This window comes from Calonectris borealis, chromosome 4 (genome assembly GCF_964195595.1).
Source record: "Calonectris borealis chromosome 4, bCalBor7.hap1.2, whole genome shotgun sequence".
Taxonomy (NCBI): Eukaryota; Metazoa; Chordata; class Aves; order Procellariiformes; family Procellariidae; genus Calonectris; species Calonectris borealis.
In genome coordinates this window covers 2,715,981-2,730,750 of record NC_134315.1, presented here as the reverse complement: position 1 = coordinate 2,730,750, position 14,770 = coordinate 2,715,981, and the positions used below count along the sequence as shown (strand labels likewise).

At 45.6% G+C, this 14,770-nt stretch overlaps 1 protein-coding gene and 1 long non-coding RNA gene across 10 annotated transcripts in view; one reads left to right on the top strand and one right to left on the bottom strand.

The window, feature by feature from the left end:
* Nucleotides 1–3,705: 3,705 nt before the first annotated feature.
* On the bottom strand, nt 3,706–4,556 carry LOC142082385 (uncharacterized). The gene is made up of 2 exons (XR_012673690.1): nt 4,266–4,556; nt 3,706–4,128 (listed from the first exon to the last, which is right to left on the bottom strand). It is a non-coding gene; the product is annotated as an uncharacterized LOC142082385 (long non-coding RNA).
* Nucleotides 4,557–4,600: 44 nt separating this feature from the next.
* Nucleotides 4,601–14,770, top strand: part of ATRN (attractin) — a 152,834-nt gene continuing 142,664 nt past the window's right edge. For all 9 annotated transcript variants that reach the window (XR_012673402.1, XR_012673404.1, XR_012673400.1 and 6 more), the window contains exon 1: nt 4,601–5,036. Coding sequence is in view for 3 of the 9 variants with exons in the window: in XM_075148372.1 (XP_075004473.1) it covers nt 4,702–5,036 (335 nt within the window). In the remaining 6 variants the exon portion in view is untranslated. The remainder of the gene's footprint in view (nt 5,037–14,770) is intronic.

Here is a 14,770-nt window from a genome sequence, read left to right as displayed (position 1 = left end):
TATTTGCATGAGAGAAGGAGGACTTGCGCCAGCATGAGGTCTGGGACAGGATCACAGAAACCGAAAGAATACAAGGGTGAGTTGTTTGCAGGAAGTCTGAATTCTGGAGAGGAAAAAAAAAAAATGAAGCAAGCCCTTCAAACGACACAGAGAGTGTTTTGAAGGAAGATCACGTGGCAGTTGTTAAGTGCAGGGTTGGCCCACACACCTCCCCAGACAGTGACCGAGCATCTCAAGTGAGTATATTTTGGTCTGGGCCTGATCCTGTTCAGACTCAGACTTCACCGGCGCTGCAGAGGCGAAGCACTGAGGGAAGAGGAGCTTGGGGGAAAATGTTTTTTTGTTTTGAGTCGTCTCAGTTGCTTGGCCTGAAGTTGCATTGAATGAGAAAGGCTTTAGTGCTACGTGCGAGCTGCTTTTTGCAATAGCAGGGATTTCTTTCTTGCTGTTTTCTTCAGCTTGGGAAAGCGAAGAATTTCTGGTGGGGTGCAAGGGATGATCTCAGTGCTGGATGGCAGGATATCCTTTTCCTTTCTCCTGCTGTTTGTAGAGCAAGGAGGATGTTTTGGATAGGGAGCAGGAACACACTGCTGGAGCCATACTGCCCCGTGTCCTCTGGAAACAAGCAGGGCAGTTGGAAGGACCTTCAACAGAAGGGACGGGGCTGGGAGATGCTGAGGATTTGGGAACGTGGGCAGAGGTTGCAATGGGTGGAAACAGCACGTCGGGTGAGGAACAGAAAAACTGGCGATGCTGGGTTATGAGCTAATTGGAAATAGCTGGTTCCAGGCCCTTGGGAAGGGAGTTATTTCTGGAGTTCAGAGCTCCTGTGAAACAGCTCATCTCAACGGAAGGAAAAAAGCCTGTATAATGCAGCGTTATGGTTATAGCCTCATGTGATTTTTGACCCCAGATATCACCATGACTTGATCCACTTCGAGTCGTGCAGATAAACAGACAAAGCAACCAGCTTCCCAGGGCAGCTCCATTGTTTACACACCCGTGATACCCAGCTCAGCCATGACTCAGCCATCAGCAATGATGTTCTGACCTTATTAATATCAATGGGAGTCTTCTTAACGAGGACATAATTTCACCCCAGAGGCCAATTCATTAATTAGCATCTCCGGCTATCCTGTCATTTGGCATATGAAGAGGGTAGTAACTTGACTTATATACTGAGCAAGTATGTGCTGAGTAAATATGCATTCAATTGCACGTATAACGACAACACACAGGGTCATAAAAGTTTGGCAGCAAGAGCGAAAAGAGGCGAGTGTAGCTCCTCACTCCAAACATAATTCAGTGCTGGTGGTACTTGCTCATTGTAGAGTCTTGTCTAAAATCAATGTCCAAGGAAATGCTTGCTTAATTAGTTGTTGATTTCACGCGCTGCATGAAGTTGTGCGAGAGCCACTTAGGTGCTGCTCCGATGACATTTTTTTTTTAGCCGTGATACGCGGGACTCTTCCATCCCTCATCCCTCACTATGTGTGGTTTGCAAAAACACCATTGTCCTGCTGCGCCTGTTGCCAGGAAAGGGTGTTTTAATCATTCTAGTACGTCTATTATGAAATATTTCTGTTTTCCGAAATAAAAATAGCTTAGCCTGCACTCTGGGCTAACACAACTCCTCCCCTTCCAAACTGTATTTTCATGTCAGAAAGCTGCCTGCTAATAAAAAAAAAAAAAAAAAAGCATTTTTGAACATTCTTTGCATGTTACAATTGAACATATTAAACTTAATTTAACAATAATGATCTCCCACAGTTAATGTTTCATGCGGACAGCAACAGGGCACAGTGTGATCACTAACAAGGTCAGGAAAGGATTTCTTCTATTGTGCAACATTCACGGATGTTAGTCTTCTCTGAAGTATTCGAGATTGGCCGCTGTCAGCTGATGAATGCTCTATTAGCTGGACTATTGGCTTGTCATGATGTGAGAACTCTCTCCCTACTCATTTGCTGGATGATCTTTCTTAACCCTTCATTTAAGAGAGCTGAAGTTTGTTTGATAAAAAAACCCCATCAACCACTGCACAGATCTGATTATTTTAGTTATTTGGTAGAAAACCTTTCCATTTACCTATTTTAAGGAACCACTGTCGGAAAAAGGGTGGGGGGATATATAAGGAGAGATGGCATCTTCTGTTTTTTGCACCTAGCTGGAAAAAACCCCACAGAAATTGTTGAGCACACAAGCAGTTCTTCAAGCCTGACACCAATGCAGAGAAGTTCAGCTGAAGTCCAGGATGGGAACAATTTCTCCAAGTTTATTCTCACCATGTTAACCAATTTTTTAAATTTCAATTTAAAACTAGCTATGTTTGGCAAGAAAGGGGGGGAGCAGGTGTTGTGAAAATATAAGCATTGTTATCTCTGATAACTGCAAGCGAATACAAACAGATGTGGGGAGAGACAAAGCAGAGGATAGAGACGATATTTGACGGCAGATGCCAACGCCAGGCCTAAGCTGGTAATATCTAACTCACACATGCGGTACAGAAGCCGTGCCAGAGAAGTTTCCACTGGTGGGAGCCCTTTGGCTTGAGTTGGTGGGAGCAAGTTGTGGTGATACACAGAGGACAATCCAGAGAGCATCATCATGCGCTGGCTATACCCTGAGCTGGGTGAGTCTTGCGTAACGGCAGTGGATGGTATCTGAATCCGCAGATTCAGGGCAGGCTGCCAGTCGTTTGTGTCCCAGGAACATATATGTATATAGAAATACCCGCTCTGTGCCTCCACCTCTGTAGTGCCTAGAAGGTATTCGTAACCTATTTCTTCTCTCTCGCATCTTTTTCGTTTTATGTCTCCTTTGGATACCAGGTCAGACCAGCACAGCGTTTTTAAACTGAACCCAAGATTTCATTCTCCTTCTTGGGGCCTCAAGCAGAAAAGGCAAAATATGTGAACAATGGTTTTGTTAGACAGATGCTTGACTGACAAGACGACACAAACTGGTCTTTAGACTGTTTTCTTTCCTACCTGCTCAACACCCTTCTTTATCCCTGGTAACTCACTTAGAAATCACTGAGGCTCCCACTGAAGAACCTCTTTCAGCTCAGACAGGTAACTAATATTTTGATTTCTAAATACAAATGAACTATTTAAATATGGTGAGTTGGCTATTTCCATCCAGTCTGTTGTCTGTCTTGGCATTACTGTACCTAAACCCTGGTCACCCTTTTTTATAGGGAAAAATGTGAACAGTATCTTTTTTTGCCTTTCATTTAAAAAAAAATATTTTTCAGCTGTTGACATCTTTCCATGTTTGAAACAAGGTATTAAATTAACTACTTGAGTAACTCCAGATACAATCAGATTAATGGAGACAGACCACAGGCAACATTTACCCAAGAACTCCAACATCGTCAACTTTCTCACCCCTCCCTCCTGCTGAAAATGAAAGGTCTGAAAATTTCGAACAGCATCTGTGTTTCTGCTCCACCCTTCCTGCCGCAAATGGCATCCTTGCTAGTGTGTATAGAAAAGAGTCTGCTGCTTTGCCCATGAACTCAGCAGAGGACGAGAGATTTAACTGCTTTACTTCTTCCTCCCTCAGTCCTTTGCTGTTACAAATTAAGGCCTAGAAAGCCTTGGAGAACAAAACTTGTTTTCCAGGGTAGGAAGGCATCCCTTCTTGCAGATCCCCGTTTTCTTGCTTACACAATTAAAAAATAAGACAGACGCATCTTCCCAATTTTAAACAGGAAAGCTTTACTACCAAGAGATGACAAACGTCCCACGCTGGTGAGCTTGGTTTTTTGTGCCACTCTTAATTCTTGCATGAACAGCAGACTGCTTATTTTGCTTAAGCCAGACCCGGTGATGGCGGATCTCAGCGCTAACCAAACTGTCACTTGGAAAACCCCAAAGCATAACCTGAGCGTGAACAGCTCCGGCTTTAACTGCTCCCGCTTCCAGCCGCGTAACGCAGCGTCTCTTCCCACTCCCCGAATCCCTGCAGCAAACCAAGCCTGGCCATCCCGTACATCTGGCAGTCCCCCTCTCCGCAGGGCAATCACCGCCTCAGTCGTGCGTGGAGATCCCCGTGGACGGTACACACCTCTCCTCACCCAGACCCCCAGCGTGCAGAGCGCCGCACACCCACCGCTGGAAGACCCTGCAGCAAACGAAGCAAGAGCGATAATTTAAAAAAAAAAACAAAAAACAAGCAAACCCAAAACTCGGCTTTTTTTGGTCTTCTTTTCCCTCCCGTTCAGCCCCGAGGCCTCCCACACGCCTCAGTGCCACCCTCACCGGGGCCTCCCCGCTCCCCACGGCTGCTTGAGGGGCAGTTTTGTGGGGTGGCTGGGGAAGCCGGCTCTGAGGGGGTCAACCCCGCCTCTGGGGGGCCTTTGCCGGGGGATACCGGGCGGGGGGGGTAAACCACCCCGCTCTATGCCCCTCGGGCGGCAGAGGTGCCCGGCGCGGGGCCGCTCCGCCCGCCCCCCGCCGCCCCACTCGCTGGCAGGAGGAAGGGGAGGCGGATCCCCCGCCTGCCAGTGGCCGGCCTGCGGGTGACGTCATCGGCCGCGGCCCGGCGGCGCCGCCTGCCTGCTGCGCGCTCCTCCCGCCCGTCCCCCCCCCCCCCCGCCGCCTCCCGCTTCCCCACACCTCGCGGCCACCGTAGCGGGAGCGGCGGAAGCCCCCCCCTCCCCGCCCCCCTTCCCTCGCCGGCCACCGTCCCGGGTGGATGGTCCGCGTTGTCCCGCCGCCCCCCGCCCGCCCCTCCCGGAGTCGGCGGCGTCGGCGGCGGCAGATGGCACGGGAGCGCGCGGCGTGGCGGGGCCCGGGCTGGCGGGGCGGGAGGCCGCCGCCTCGGCGGTTGCTGTTGGCGTTGTTGCTGTTGTTGATGCCGGCGCTGCCGGGGTTGGGGCCCGCCGCCGCCGCCGCCGCCGTTGAGGAGGCGGCGAAGGAATGCGACAAGCCGTGCGCCAACGGCGGGCGGTGCCAGCCGGCCAGCGGGCAGTGCGAGTGCCAGCCCGGCTGGGTGGGCGACCAGTGCCAGCACTGCGGGGGACGCTTCAGGTGAGTCCCCGGAAGGCGGGGGGTGGGGGGCTGAGGGTGTCCATAGGGACAATATGGCCGTGGGTGTGAGGGGCAGGGGAAGGGAGGAGGCGGGAGCAGGTCTGGGGGTACCGGGGGGCGGGTGGGGATAAGCGGCAGGTGCAGGAGGGCATAGGGGTGTGGGTGTGAGGGGGGACAACAGGGGCCTGGGGACAACAGGGGCCTGGTGCCCCTGGTTCCAGGTGCCCATCGGGGACAAGGGGGAGGTGGGTGTGAGAAGGTTTGGGGTTCAGGGTGGGTTTGGGGCTTTAAAATGGGGGGGGGGAGCCTCCGGGGCTGAGGCCGCCCTGAGGGCGGCGGGGCCAGGGGTGCGAGGGGCAGATCCAGGTGATGATAAGGGTGCAGGTGTAAGGGCTGGGTAGGATCGTGTTGAGGGGACAACAGGGATTTGGGTGTCCCTGGTCGAGTGTGCGCGGGGACAAGTCTGAGGGCAAACAGGGGTGTGGGTGTGAGGGGCTGATCTGTGGGGTGTGGGTGTGAAGGGCTGGTAGGAGCCAGGCTGGGGGACAACAGGGATTTGGGTGCGGAGGGGGAGGTCTGGGGGCAACGGGCATGTGGCTGTGAGGGGGCAGGTTTGGGGGGTGACAGGAGCGTGGGTGTGAGAGTGCACAAGGGCAGGTCTGGGGGCGGTTGGGGCTGCGTGGAGGAGGTCTGGGAGTAATGGGGTGTGGGCGTCGGGTGCCCCACCGAGCAGCAGTCGGCGTGGAAGCAGCGGTCGGTGAGTACAGGGTCTTTGTACTGCCAAGAGGTGCCTCTGAGGGGACAGCGTTTTGGGTGTTGGTTCCTGGGGTTGCACAGGGGTAACCAGGGATCAGTTGTGAGTCTGAGGGGTTGCGGCTGTGTAGGAGCAGGGAGGCGGGTGTAGGGCACTGGGTAGGCGTGGGTCTGGGTGCAATGGACTGCGCAGGGCTAAGCCTGGGAGATGATGGGGTGCGAATGCGAGTAGCTGGGTTTACGTTGTAGTAGGTCCCAAGAGAAAGTAAAGCTGGGGGGGATTGGGTAGGGGGACATATTGGGGGCAGCAGGGGTAGGTTTGGGGGCTGTATAAGTAGAAGTCTGAAAGATGGTGGGTGAACGAGGGCTGGTTTTGTGCATGGAAGTGGGTGTTGGAGGCAGGTGGGAGCGGTGAGGAGCGGGTCCCTGGGCTGGAGGACAGCCTGGGTATGGGGCCAGTTCCTGGGCAGGGGCAGATACGGGAGAAAGACTGACGTGCAGATGGGGGACTGGATCTGGCTGGGGGCAGGTTGGAGTGCAAGCGGGTGTTAGGGCTGGGTGGAGGCAATAGGGGTGTTTGGGGGGAGTTAAGCAAGCTCTTAGCAGATAGCATAAACAGGTGTTGGTTTTGGTTAAGGGTGAATTCGGGAGAGGTGTGTGCGAGGGAAAGAAGCAGTGTCTTAAAGGGGGTAGCTGCCACGTGGGAGGCTCAGCTCTTGGGGCAGAGGAGTGCGTGCAGGAGTGGTGCTGGCTCCTGGGAAGGGACAGTGGGTATAACAGCCTGGTGAGAGGAAGCTCCTGGGTTTGCTGGAGGACAAGGCCAGATTTAGGCAGCTGAAGGGGATCGAACAGGACAGGGGGTGGTGTGAGGGTCCTACCTCCAGGCAGGGTCTTGGGTTTTTTTGAGAAAAAAGGCTAAAGGGTTGTTCTGGGTAGGTGGATGGAGACCTCCCGGCTCTGCGCTTGTCCAGGCCACGTGCGTATGTCTGTGCGCAGGGGCGAGGGGTGTCTGCGCAGGAGGAAGGTGATCTTTGGGCTGTGCGATACTGGAAAGCGCGTTGCCTGCAGTGCTGAGGCCAGTTCTGGTGGTGATGGGATACTCAGTTGGATTGTGTGTCTAAAGTCTATTCCACAGGATGAGAAATGGGAAACCTTCATGGGAGTAGGCTGGAAATGCACCCTGGTTTCTCTATATAAACTTACGTTTTCAGTGGAAGGGGTTTCTGTAAGATGGTTACCTGCTTTGGTTTTATCAGCTGTGGCAGCGAGAGAGCCAGTGTGTGTGTCTGCATGCGTTAGGTGAATTCCCTGGGCAGGGCTGATTGTTGGAAAAGAAGGAGATGAAGAAAGGATGATTATTCTAGGCAGCGATTGCTTTCTCAGGGAGCTCCTTATGGACAGTACCAACCACCCTTTGACAATGTCCTCCGTAGATTTGGGGGAAGGGGAGCTGTCTGTATAAGCCGAACTCATGGAGGAAAAACGCTTTGTGTGCTTTAGGAGTTGAGGTTTCTATTTTTTTATTTGTATTTTTTGACAGTCTGTAGATGGGTGTGTGATACAGATAATTTGAAAGGGGTTTTGTGTGGAAACGATGCTAAGCTAGGCAAGCCCTGGAAGTTGAAAGCTTCCTTTTTAATGTTTTTTGCCACTGTCATGGTAAGAATTTTCTTCTAGTTGAGAGCAAGCATTGTGAAATAGCCACTTACACATTACTTTCCTCGAGTGGTTTAGGATGTTAGTCATTTTAAGGGGACTAGATTTGAGTAAAGGCAGTCGTCTTTTCTGAATGGCAGACCTGGTGCTGCTGAGTAAAAAAAGAATTGGTATATATCCACTGCTAATGGCCTTTTTTTTTTTGTTTGGGTTGGTTTTTTTTTTGTTTTGCCTCTTACCTGTTTTCATAAAGCTGCTTGTTTCTTTTTCACATATAATTCCGGTCTAAAATTTTGACTGAAAATGTAATACATGTTATTCTCTCTAGGTATTTTATTTAGCTGTTTTTGTTTATTTATTTATTAGTGAGTTGAAGTTTCCAGTAATGTTTTCAAACTTTGAGCTCTGAGAAAAGTGCAAACAAGTGTTTTTAGCAATATGTAGAGCTTTGCGGTCACAACTTTCACATGCTTTGAGTTTACTCTGTCTCCTGTCAGAAATGGCACTGCAGGGTTTTTTTTTTTGGTGCGTGGTTGTCAAGAGCTTGGCTTTAAAAGACTTGACGTGTTATTAGATGCTTTATGTACAAATGGGAAGTAGAAGGGCAGGTGAAAATTATTTTGTAAGTGTGGTATATTCCACATGCTTATCTGCTTGACTGAGAGATGTAATTAAATTTGGCCTGTTAATCTTCCTGTCCTTATCTAGATGTATATGATGACTATATTTGTGGCCTTGACTTTTTTGTTTACGTCGAGCGCTGGGGTTGTCATGATACAACTTGTGCTTCACTGACCTACTCATCCCTCACATCTTCCTGTGTTAGCAGCGAAAAGTGAACATCATAGCTTCGTGTTGCAGCCCGCTAATGTTCTACTTGCCTTCTTCATTGGAACAGTCTGTTTATTTAGACTGCAGTTAGAAATACAGGTAACAAACCTGGGGTGAACCGTTTTCTTTCTTGTTTTACCCAAACCGCGAAAGGGGAGATGATATGCAGTTTGTTACTGTTCTAATGCGGACGTGTCGGGTTTTTTTAAGTATGTGTGATGTGCTGTGACCTCTTAAAAAGAAGGAGGCATAGCAGAAGTGTACCTGCATGTGGTTTTGTTAGTGATCGTTGTTGGTTGTAGGAATGGCTTCTGAGAAAACACTGACCTCTGCACAGAGCAGTGACGCTCTTGCGGGGGTAGAAGATTGGGTTATGAAGGACTTCAGGTGACTTTCTTTTTATAAGATGTGGAACCAGGCACTTGAGTTCCTTAAAGATAAAGATCTTGGTTTTAAAGGAAGCTGAAATAGAAAATATAGGACGTGCCTGATGCGCTTGTGTTTTCTATTTCTGTACAAACCTCCAGCGGGCTCCTGTGCTGGCTGGAGTTTGCTGCAGGCCAGTGGCTACAAGCTGCCGTCGTTTGGGCAGGAGAGGACTACTGCTGTGAGGCTGTCTGCTGGGAGGGATGAGAAACCTCCCAGTCACAGAGCTGCAGCAGCACGCTGGAGATAACGTTTTCGAGCAGTGGGAGCTCAGGAGCACCAAACTGGAGAGTGAACTTGCCAGCACTGGGTGTTGTATCGTCAAAAGGATGCTGTAAGCTTTGAGACCGCAGGCTCTTCAGAGCGCTTTCCGTAGCTCAGTGACACAACCTCTTGTCCTGCGTGAATTGAATTGTTTCAGCTGGCTGCTTGATTAGCAGACAGACAAGGGCTGCTGAGGGAGGTAAAGCACAGGTTAAGAAATCACTGCTATTTTACATAGATTTATTGGCCAGAGATTGTAGAGGATTGGATTAACAAATTCAGGATGGTGCTTGGCTTCTGGAACAGTAATTGTATGTGGATTGTGTATATAGGCACACTGATGGGCAATTTGATGTATGATTGTAGCTGAAAATGTGAACAGACTATATTTTTGACTACATAATGAAATACCAAATGATTCCAGAAAACTGGTTTTTGTGTGTAAAGGTACTGGTTCTCCTTTCATAGTAATACTTTTTTTTTTTGGAGGGGTGGAAGATTGGAAATGCTAAGGAGTGCTTAGCAATGCAACATGACAGTTGGAGGAAAAAAAAAAAGATTAGAGTGTATCTTTTAAACTACCTTTTTATTAATTTAATGGAGGCAGTTATGGGCTGCTGACTGAACATTATTAAGGAGTTGGTGGTAATACAGTGTCCTTGGCCAAAGAATATTACAGTGAAGAGGAATTTTATCTCCAGAAGATTTGGGTAAATCATAACTTGAGAGAGTTCCTAGCTGGCAAAGAACTATGACAGTTCCCATTCTTAAATAAATGAGAACTTTTGGTCAAAAGCTAGTAGACAAAACCATTGTTTTTAAAAAGCTACCTGATGCAGTTTAAAGCTTAGGAAAGTCAGGAAACTACTTAATATATCTAAGGATGTTGGCAATTTGAATCAAATCAGTTTAAGTGCTCAAATTAGATTTGGGTGCTGCATTTGTGCCTGATGCCCATTTTGTTTCTCTCTTTTCATTAGTACATTATCGTGCTTTAAAATGATTTTCTCTTCCATGTTGCTGTGTGAAAGGCTCACTCAAATGTTGTGCACTGGTAATAAAAGAATAAGCTATTCAAGTAGGAAATACTTAAACATTATCAATTTTAAAGAATACACTAGGGAAAAAGAACCTTTATACACTTTTATTTAGTTGTTGGAGGCATTATTTCCTACTCTGGTTTTATAATTTTGCTAGGAGGAGTGTGCGTGTATCTGTCTACATATGCATATCTATATTTCTGTCTATCTGTACACGTATTTAAATGGCCTGTTCATTGAGAGAGAAGCTCATGGCTAACATTTCATCCTAATTCTCACTGTTTTATTGTTACTCTCGCTGTTTTATTTTACTAGAGCTGTTTTAAGAACAAAAATTCATCCGTGAAATAATTCAATATTTTTGAAATATCTGAGATGTTCTACGCTTTTTGCCTTGCACAGAATGGCCAGCATAAATATTTGACTTGCGTGAGGTTTTGTTAATGTTTGCAATAAGCTCACTTCTTATCATTACTTTTCAGTCTGCTTTATAGCAAGGAGTCAATAGCGGAAAATTCAGAATAGTAGAACAATGCAGTGAATGCTAGATCCTTCCTGTCATCTCTGCTTCATGCACATCAAACGTCTTCACCGTGGGAGCATTAGTTATTGGAATTATTGAACAGCTCATGGTTTCAACCTGTGAGAGGGAGGAATAAGAAGCGTCCAGCTGCTGTCTTCCTGCTAAGCATGTCTGAGCGTTGAGACCTCCGGGAACGGTGCAGGTAGAGGATAATGTTCCTCTACCTGCCAATTCCAGGAACATATCACTGCCTCAGACTTGATTGCAAATGCTTCCTTTTCTGCAGTAGTCAACACAAAAGCCATTTCTGTCTCATTTCTCTATATGTCTGTTTGAATATCAGCGAATAGCTGCCTGAGTCACTTCAGCAGAAGTTGTCTGACACTGCTCTGGATTTTTCCATTATTTCACAGTCTCAGTTGCTTCTTTCTTTATGGATTCAAAATAAGCTCATGTCCGACCGGGTGTTCGTTACCATCTCAGTCAATTTACGTTTAACATAAATGACTTCTATTGAAATATCAACAAATGACTGAGGTTAGCACTGTTTTCACAGAAACTGCTTTTTTTTTTTTTTTAAGCTTTCAAAAGAACTAGGACCTGCAATGCTTATTGCTCATGTGTTCTGATAAAGTTAAATAATAGTTGGAATGCATGTGACGGGTTTCACTTTCCTGGCTTGTTCTCTGCAGCTTTCGTGAGCAATCAAATTTAAAACCATGAGCTTACTGCGCCTAGCGTAAGTGACTGTGAAGATCCATGCTGAAAATCCTATATATATTGAGATAATGCTGCTGCTGACCAAACTGTTGTATTATTGCATTAATTTATGATACCCTTGGGTGCTCTTTTCTTAAACAGCCGGTTTCCTTGAAGAATTTTTTCTAATTTGAAGTTCCAAGCACAGCTCTTGGAATTAGCTTCTTGGTCTAGTAGAGCTTTGCTTTTTTCCTTGCACTCAAAATGTTCTCAGCCAGTAATTCTTTAGGAGCACTTAAATTGCATCCTCTAAAGCATAGTGAAAAGATATAGTAAAAAATGCAGAAGATGGGATTGAGAATTACGTGATTTTGTACGTAAAGTGGTTTTGGTGGAGGAGGAGTGAGCCACTACAAACTGGAATTCACCCTGAGAAGGACCACAACAATTTTATTACAGTACTTTGTTCTTGTATGGCCCTGTGCTCACATCTGCCAGTGTAACCACTGCACTGTCTTGAAGGCAGGGCTGGAAAATTTGATAATCAATTTTACAGCACAGAACAGAGATGATAATTTGCTTTTGTGCATGGCTTTGAATCAAATACTCATTTAGTCTGAAACGCTGAACCAGTAATGATGTTTGCTTTTTGTTTCCTGCTTTTGTTCCCTTGCTTTGTTTGAGACTGATCCACATGGAGTTCCTTTAGAGTCTACTTGAGACTGTCACTAATGCCCTTCCCTCCCTTTGCTTAAAATAAATATTTATTTGATAGAGACGCAGGTTGCTGTGAGGGTTTCGGTGGATGTGCTGCATGCCTACGAGTCAGGGCATGGGTTTGGCTTGTAGAACCTGAAATCCTTGGGATTCTCAAAATGGAGGGGCTCTTCCATTGGAGATGTGAAATCCTTAGGGTTGGTAAGAGACCTTAATTGCACACAGAACAGTCTTCATATGAAAATCTGATAAGCTGAATTTAGTACGTCAGGATAGTGGGGGATTTTTAGAATAATATTTTAAAGAAAATGGACTCAGTGTTTTGCCTGTTAATAGCCTTAGCACATCTCGCATGACAAAGAATTTAAATGTTTTACTGATTGGCTGAGCAATATTCCTGCTGAAGAAAGGCAGCTGATCTCTAACTCAGATTGTATGAAATGCTTCTAGGAAACCCCAGGATCTAGTTAACCTTCCTGGTACTGGTTGTGGCTTAATTTGGTAAGAGAGGTTTCCTGCAGTATCGTCAGATTCAGAATTTTCAGTGCTCTGAAAATGCAGAAGTAGAATTAAGCTGGTGTAAGGGAGACCATGGTAGCGGAGGTGGTCTGGGTGTTTGAACCAAGGGTTTTCCAACGTGTAAACTACCTTTTTTTCCCTGCCATGCCTGCTGAGCTCGTAGCTGCAGAAGTAGTTTGGCTGTACACAGCACTCATCTTAGATGTGCTTATTGCTTGTCACAGAAATTCAAATAGGGGTTGTTGCTTCGTGTAGGTACAGAGTGTTACATGTCCTGTTATGGGGGAAAATTATCTGTAATGTCTTCTACCATTAGCCAGTGCCACTCAGCTTTCTGTAGAGACTAATGCAGGATGTACAAACGCAGCTGTGAAAATCCCAGTTTTTCTATTATTTGTCTTCTCTTTCTATTTCCTGTTTTTCAGAAACGTTGTGTTTTTCTTTCTAGTTTCTGTAATCTGAAAGGACACAAAATAAGGAAGGCTATGTTAGGAAAACACCCTTTTGAAGACTTTCTTATTAGTCAGGGTTTGTATCGCATGAAAATTTAATACCCGTCTCCAAGGTGGTGCTTGTCTAGTCAAAGTGTAAGAAGCTTGGCATAGATGAATTAGCATTTTTCGTAAACTCCTTTTATTAACTCAAATACAGAAGGTCAGAGCTATTTTTCCATTCAGAAAATTTAGGTTGGATTTAATGTTATTTCATTGTGAAATGAAAGAATAACTATGTCTTCAATTACTCTGCTTTTAAAGCTGTGGTAGTTTTCATCCCTGCTGTTTTTCAGTCATTAGTATTGCTATGAAAAAAAAAAAAAAATTTACACCTCCAGTGCATTTAGCTTTTGCAAGTTGCTGCTGGTATAATGTATAGCTGTGTATTGAGTGGTTTTTGGTTTTTTTTTCCCCCAATGTCTTTGTGCATGTGTCATTATATCCTTCCTTTCACAGTTTTGTAATGCTCTAAGTGTTGGTATTGTGGCACTGTTGCCAGATATTTTGAATGTAATTGCCTTATCTGGAGAAAATCTATGATTGAGGTTCACCCTGTGCACAATTTTTGGATTTCAATGCTTGTTACGATCGAGAACATGTTTGAGTTTTTCTAAAGTAAACTTTTCAAGATGCCTTTGTGAAGGTTTTTTTTGTAGCAATGTGCAGCACGTTTCCTGCCAAAGTTGTCCACCTGCCTGTTTAATGATTAATTTACACAACTGATACCCTGTTAATGCAGAGGGGAGAGCGTCATGTGAATTTTATAGCGATTTCAGAGCTTAATATCTCCAACGTCTGCCTTTGTTACATACTTTGATCTTGTGTGGAATCAGCAAAAGCGATGCCAGGAAAAAAATTTCTAGCCATTGCAAGACCTGAGATGCAAAGTAGTATGGGGCTGAAATGCTGACTGTGCAGGTCAGTGTTACAAGAAAAAAATCAGGGAAAACTCCTGCCTTATTTTCCAACAAGGGTTTCTGTGCTGCTAGAAAAAATATTCTATTGTATCCGAATTGTGAGCAGACATCGAAGTTGCTGGTCTGCTGGAAGAAAAGTATTGAATTCCAAATAATATATTGGGAAATAATTACTTCTGAGGTCACTGATGGTATGTGATTTTTATTTTTTTCAAATGGAGATTAGGAACAGGCATAATTGTAAGGTCAGTTGCTTTTATTTTTGTTGAAAAATTGGGAACTAAATTTATTGTTGTGCAAGATACACTCTGTTTCCAGATGCATTTATTTATAGTTGCTGCCTGCTTGCTTGACAGTATGTTAGTGCACTTTTGTTAACTGATTTATTGCATTCAGACACGTAACAGGCAGATCTTTAAATTTGGGTCAGTTGGTGTCTGTTTCTCACAAGCACAGGTTGCAGCGATTCTTTAAAGTCAGTGTTTTTCATTTTGGGAATGGTAATGGGTGTTTAAATATGCCCTCGTTCAACTTTTGGAGTATGAATCATTTTGAGGAGGTGTTGAAGTGGTTCAAAGTCAAAAACAGAACTTGACTTCCCGCCTATGCACATTTTTTCTAAAACATCCATTCTAATGTTGCTGGAAATGCTTTTTTTTTTCCTTTCCTAGTGAATATCACTGATATTCTATTAACTTTTTTTATTTGAATTTATATAGTGAGCCCAAAGAAAACTCAGAGCTATGTGAAACTTAATAACGTTAAAATAGTAATTCTTGGATCGTTTGCAGCTATTCTCAGTAACCTGAACTGTTGAAGATTTCTGGGACAGCAGGCAAATGTTGTCTCAATACGTGCATAATTCCCTAACACGAGTGGCATAATAACAATTTCT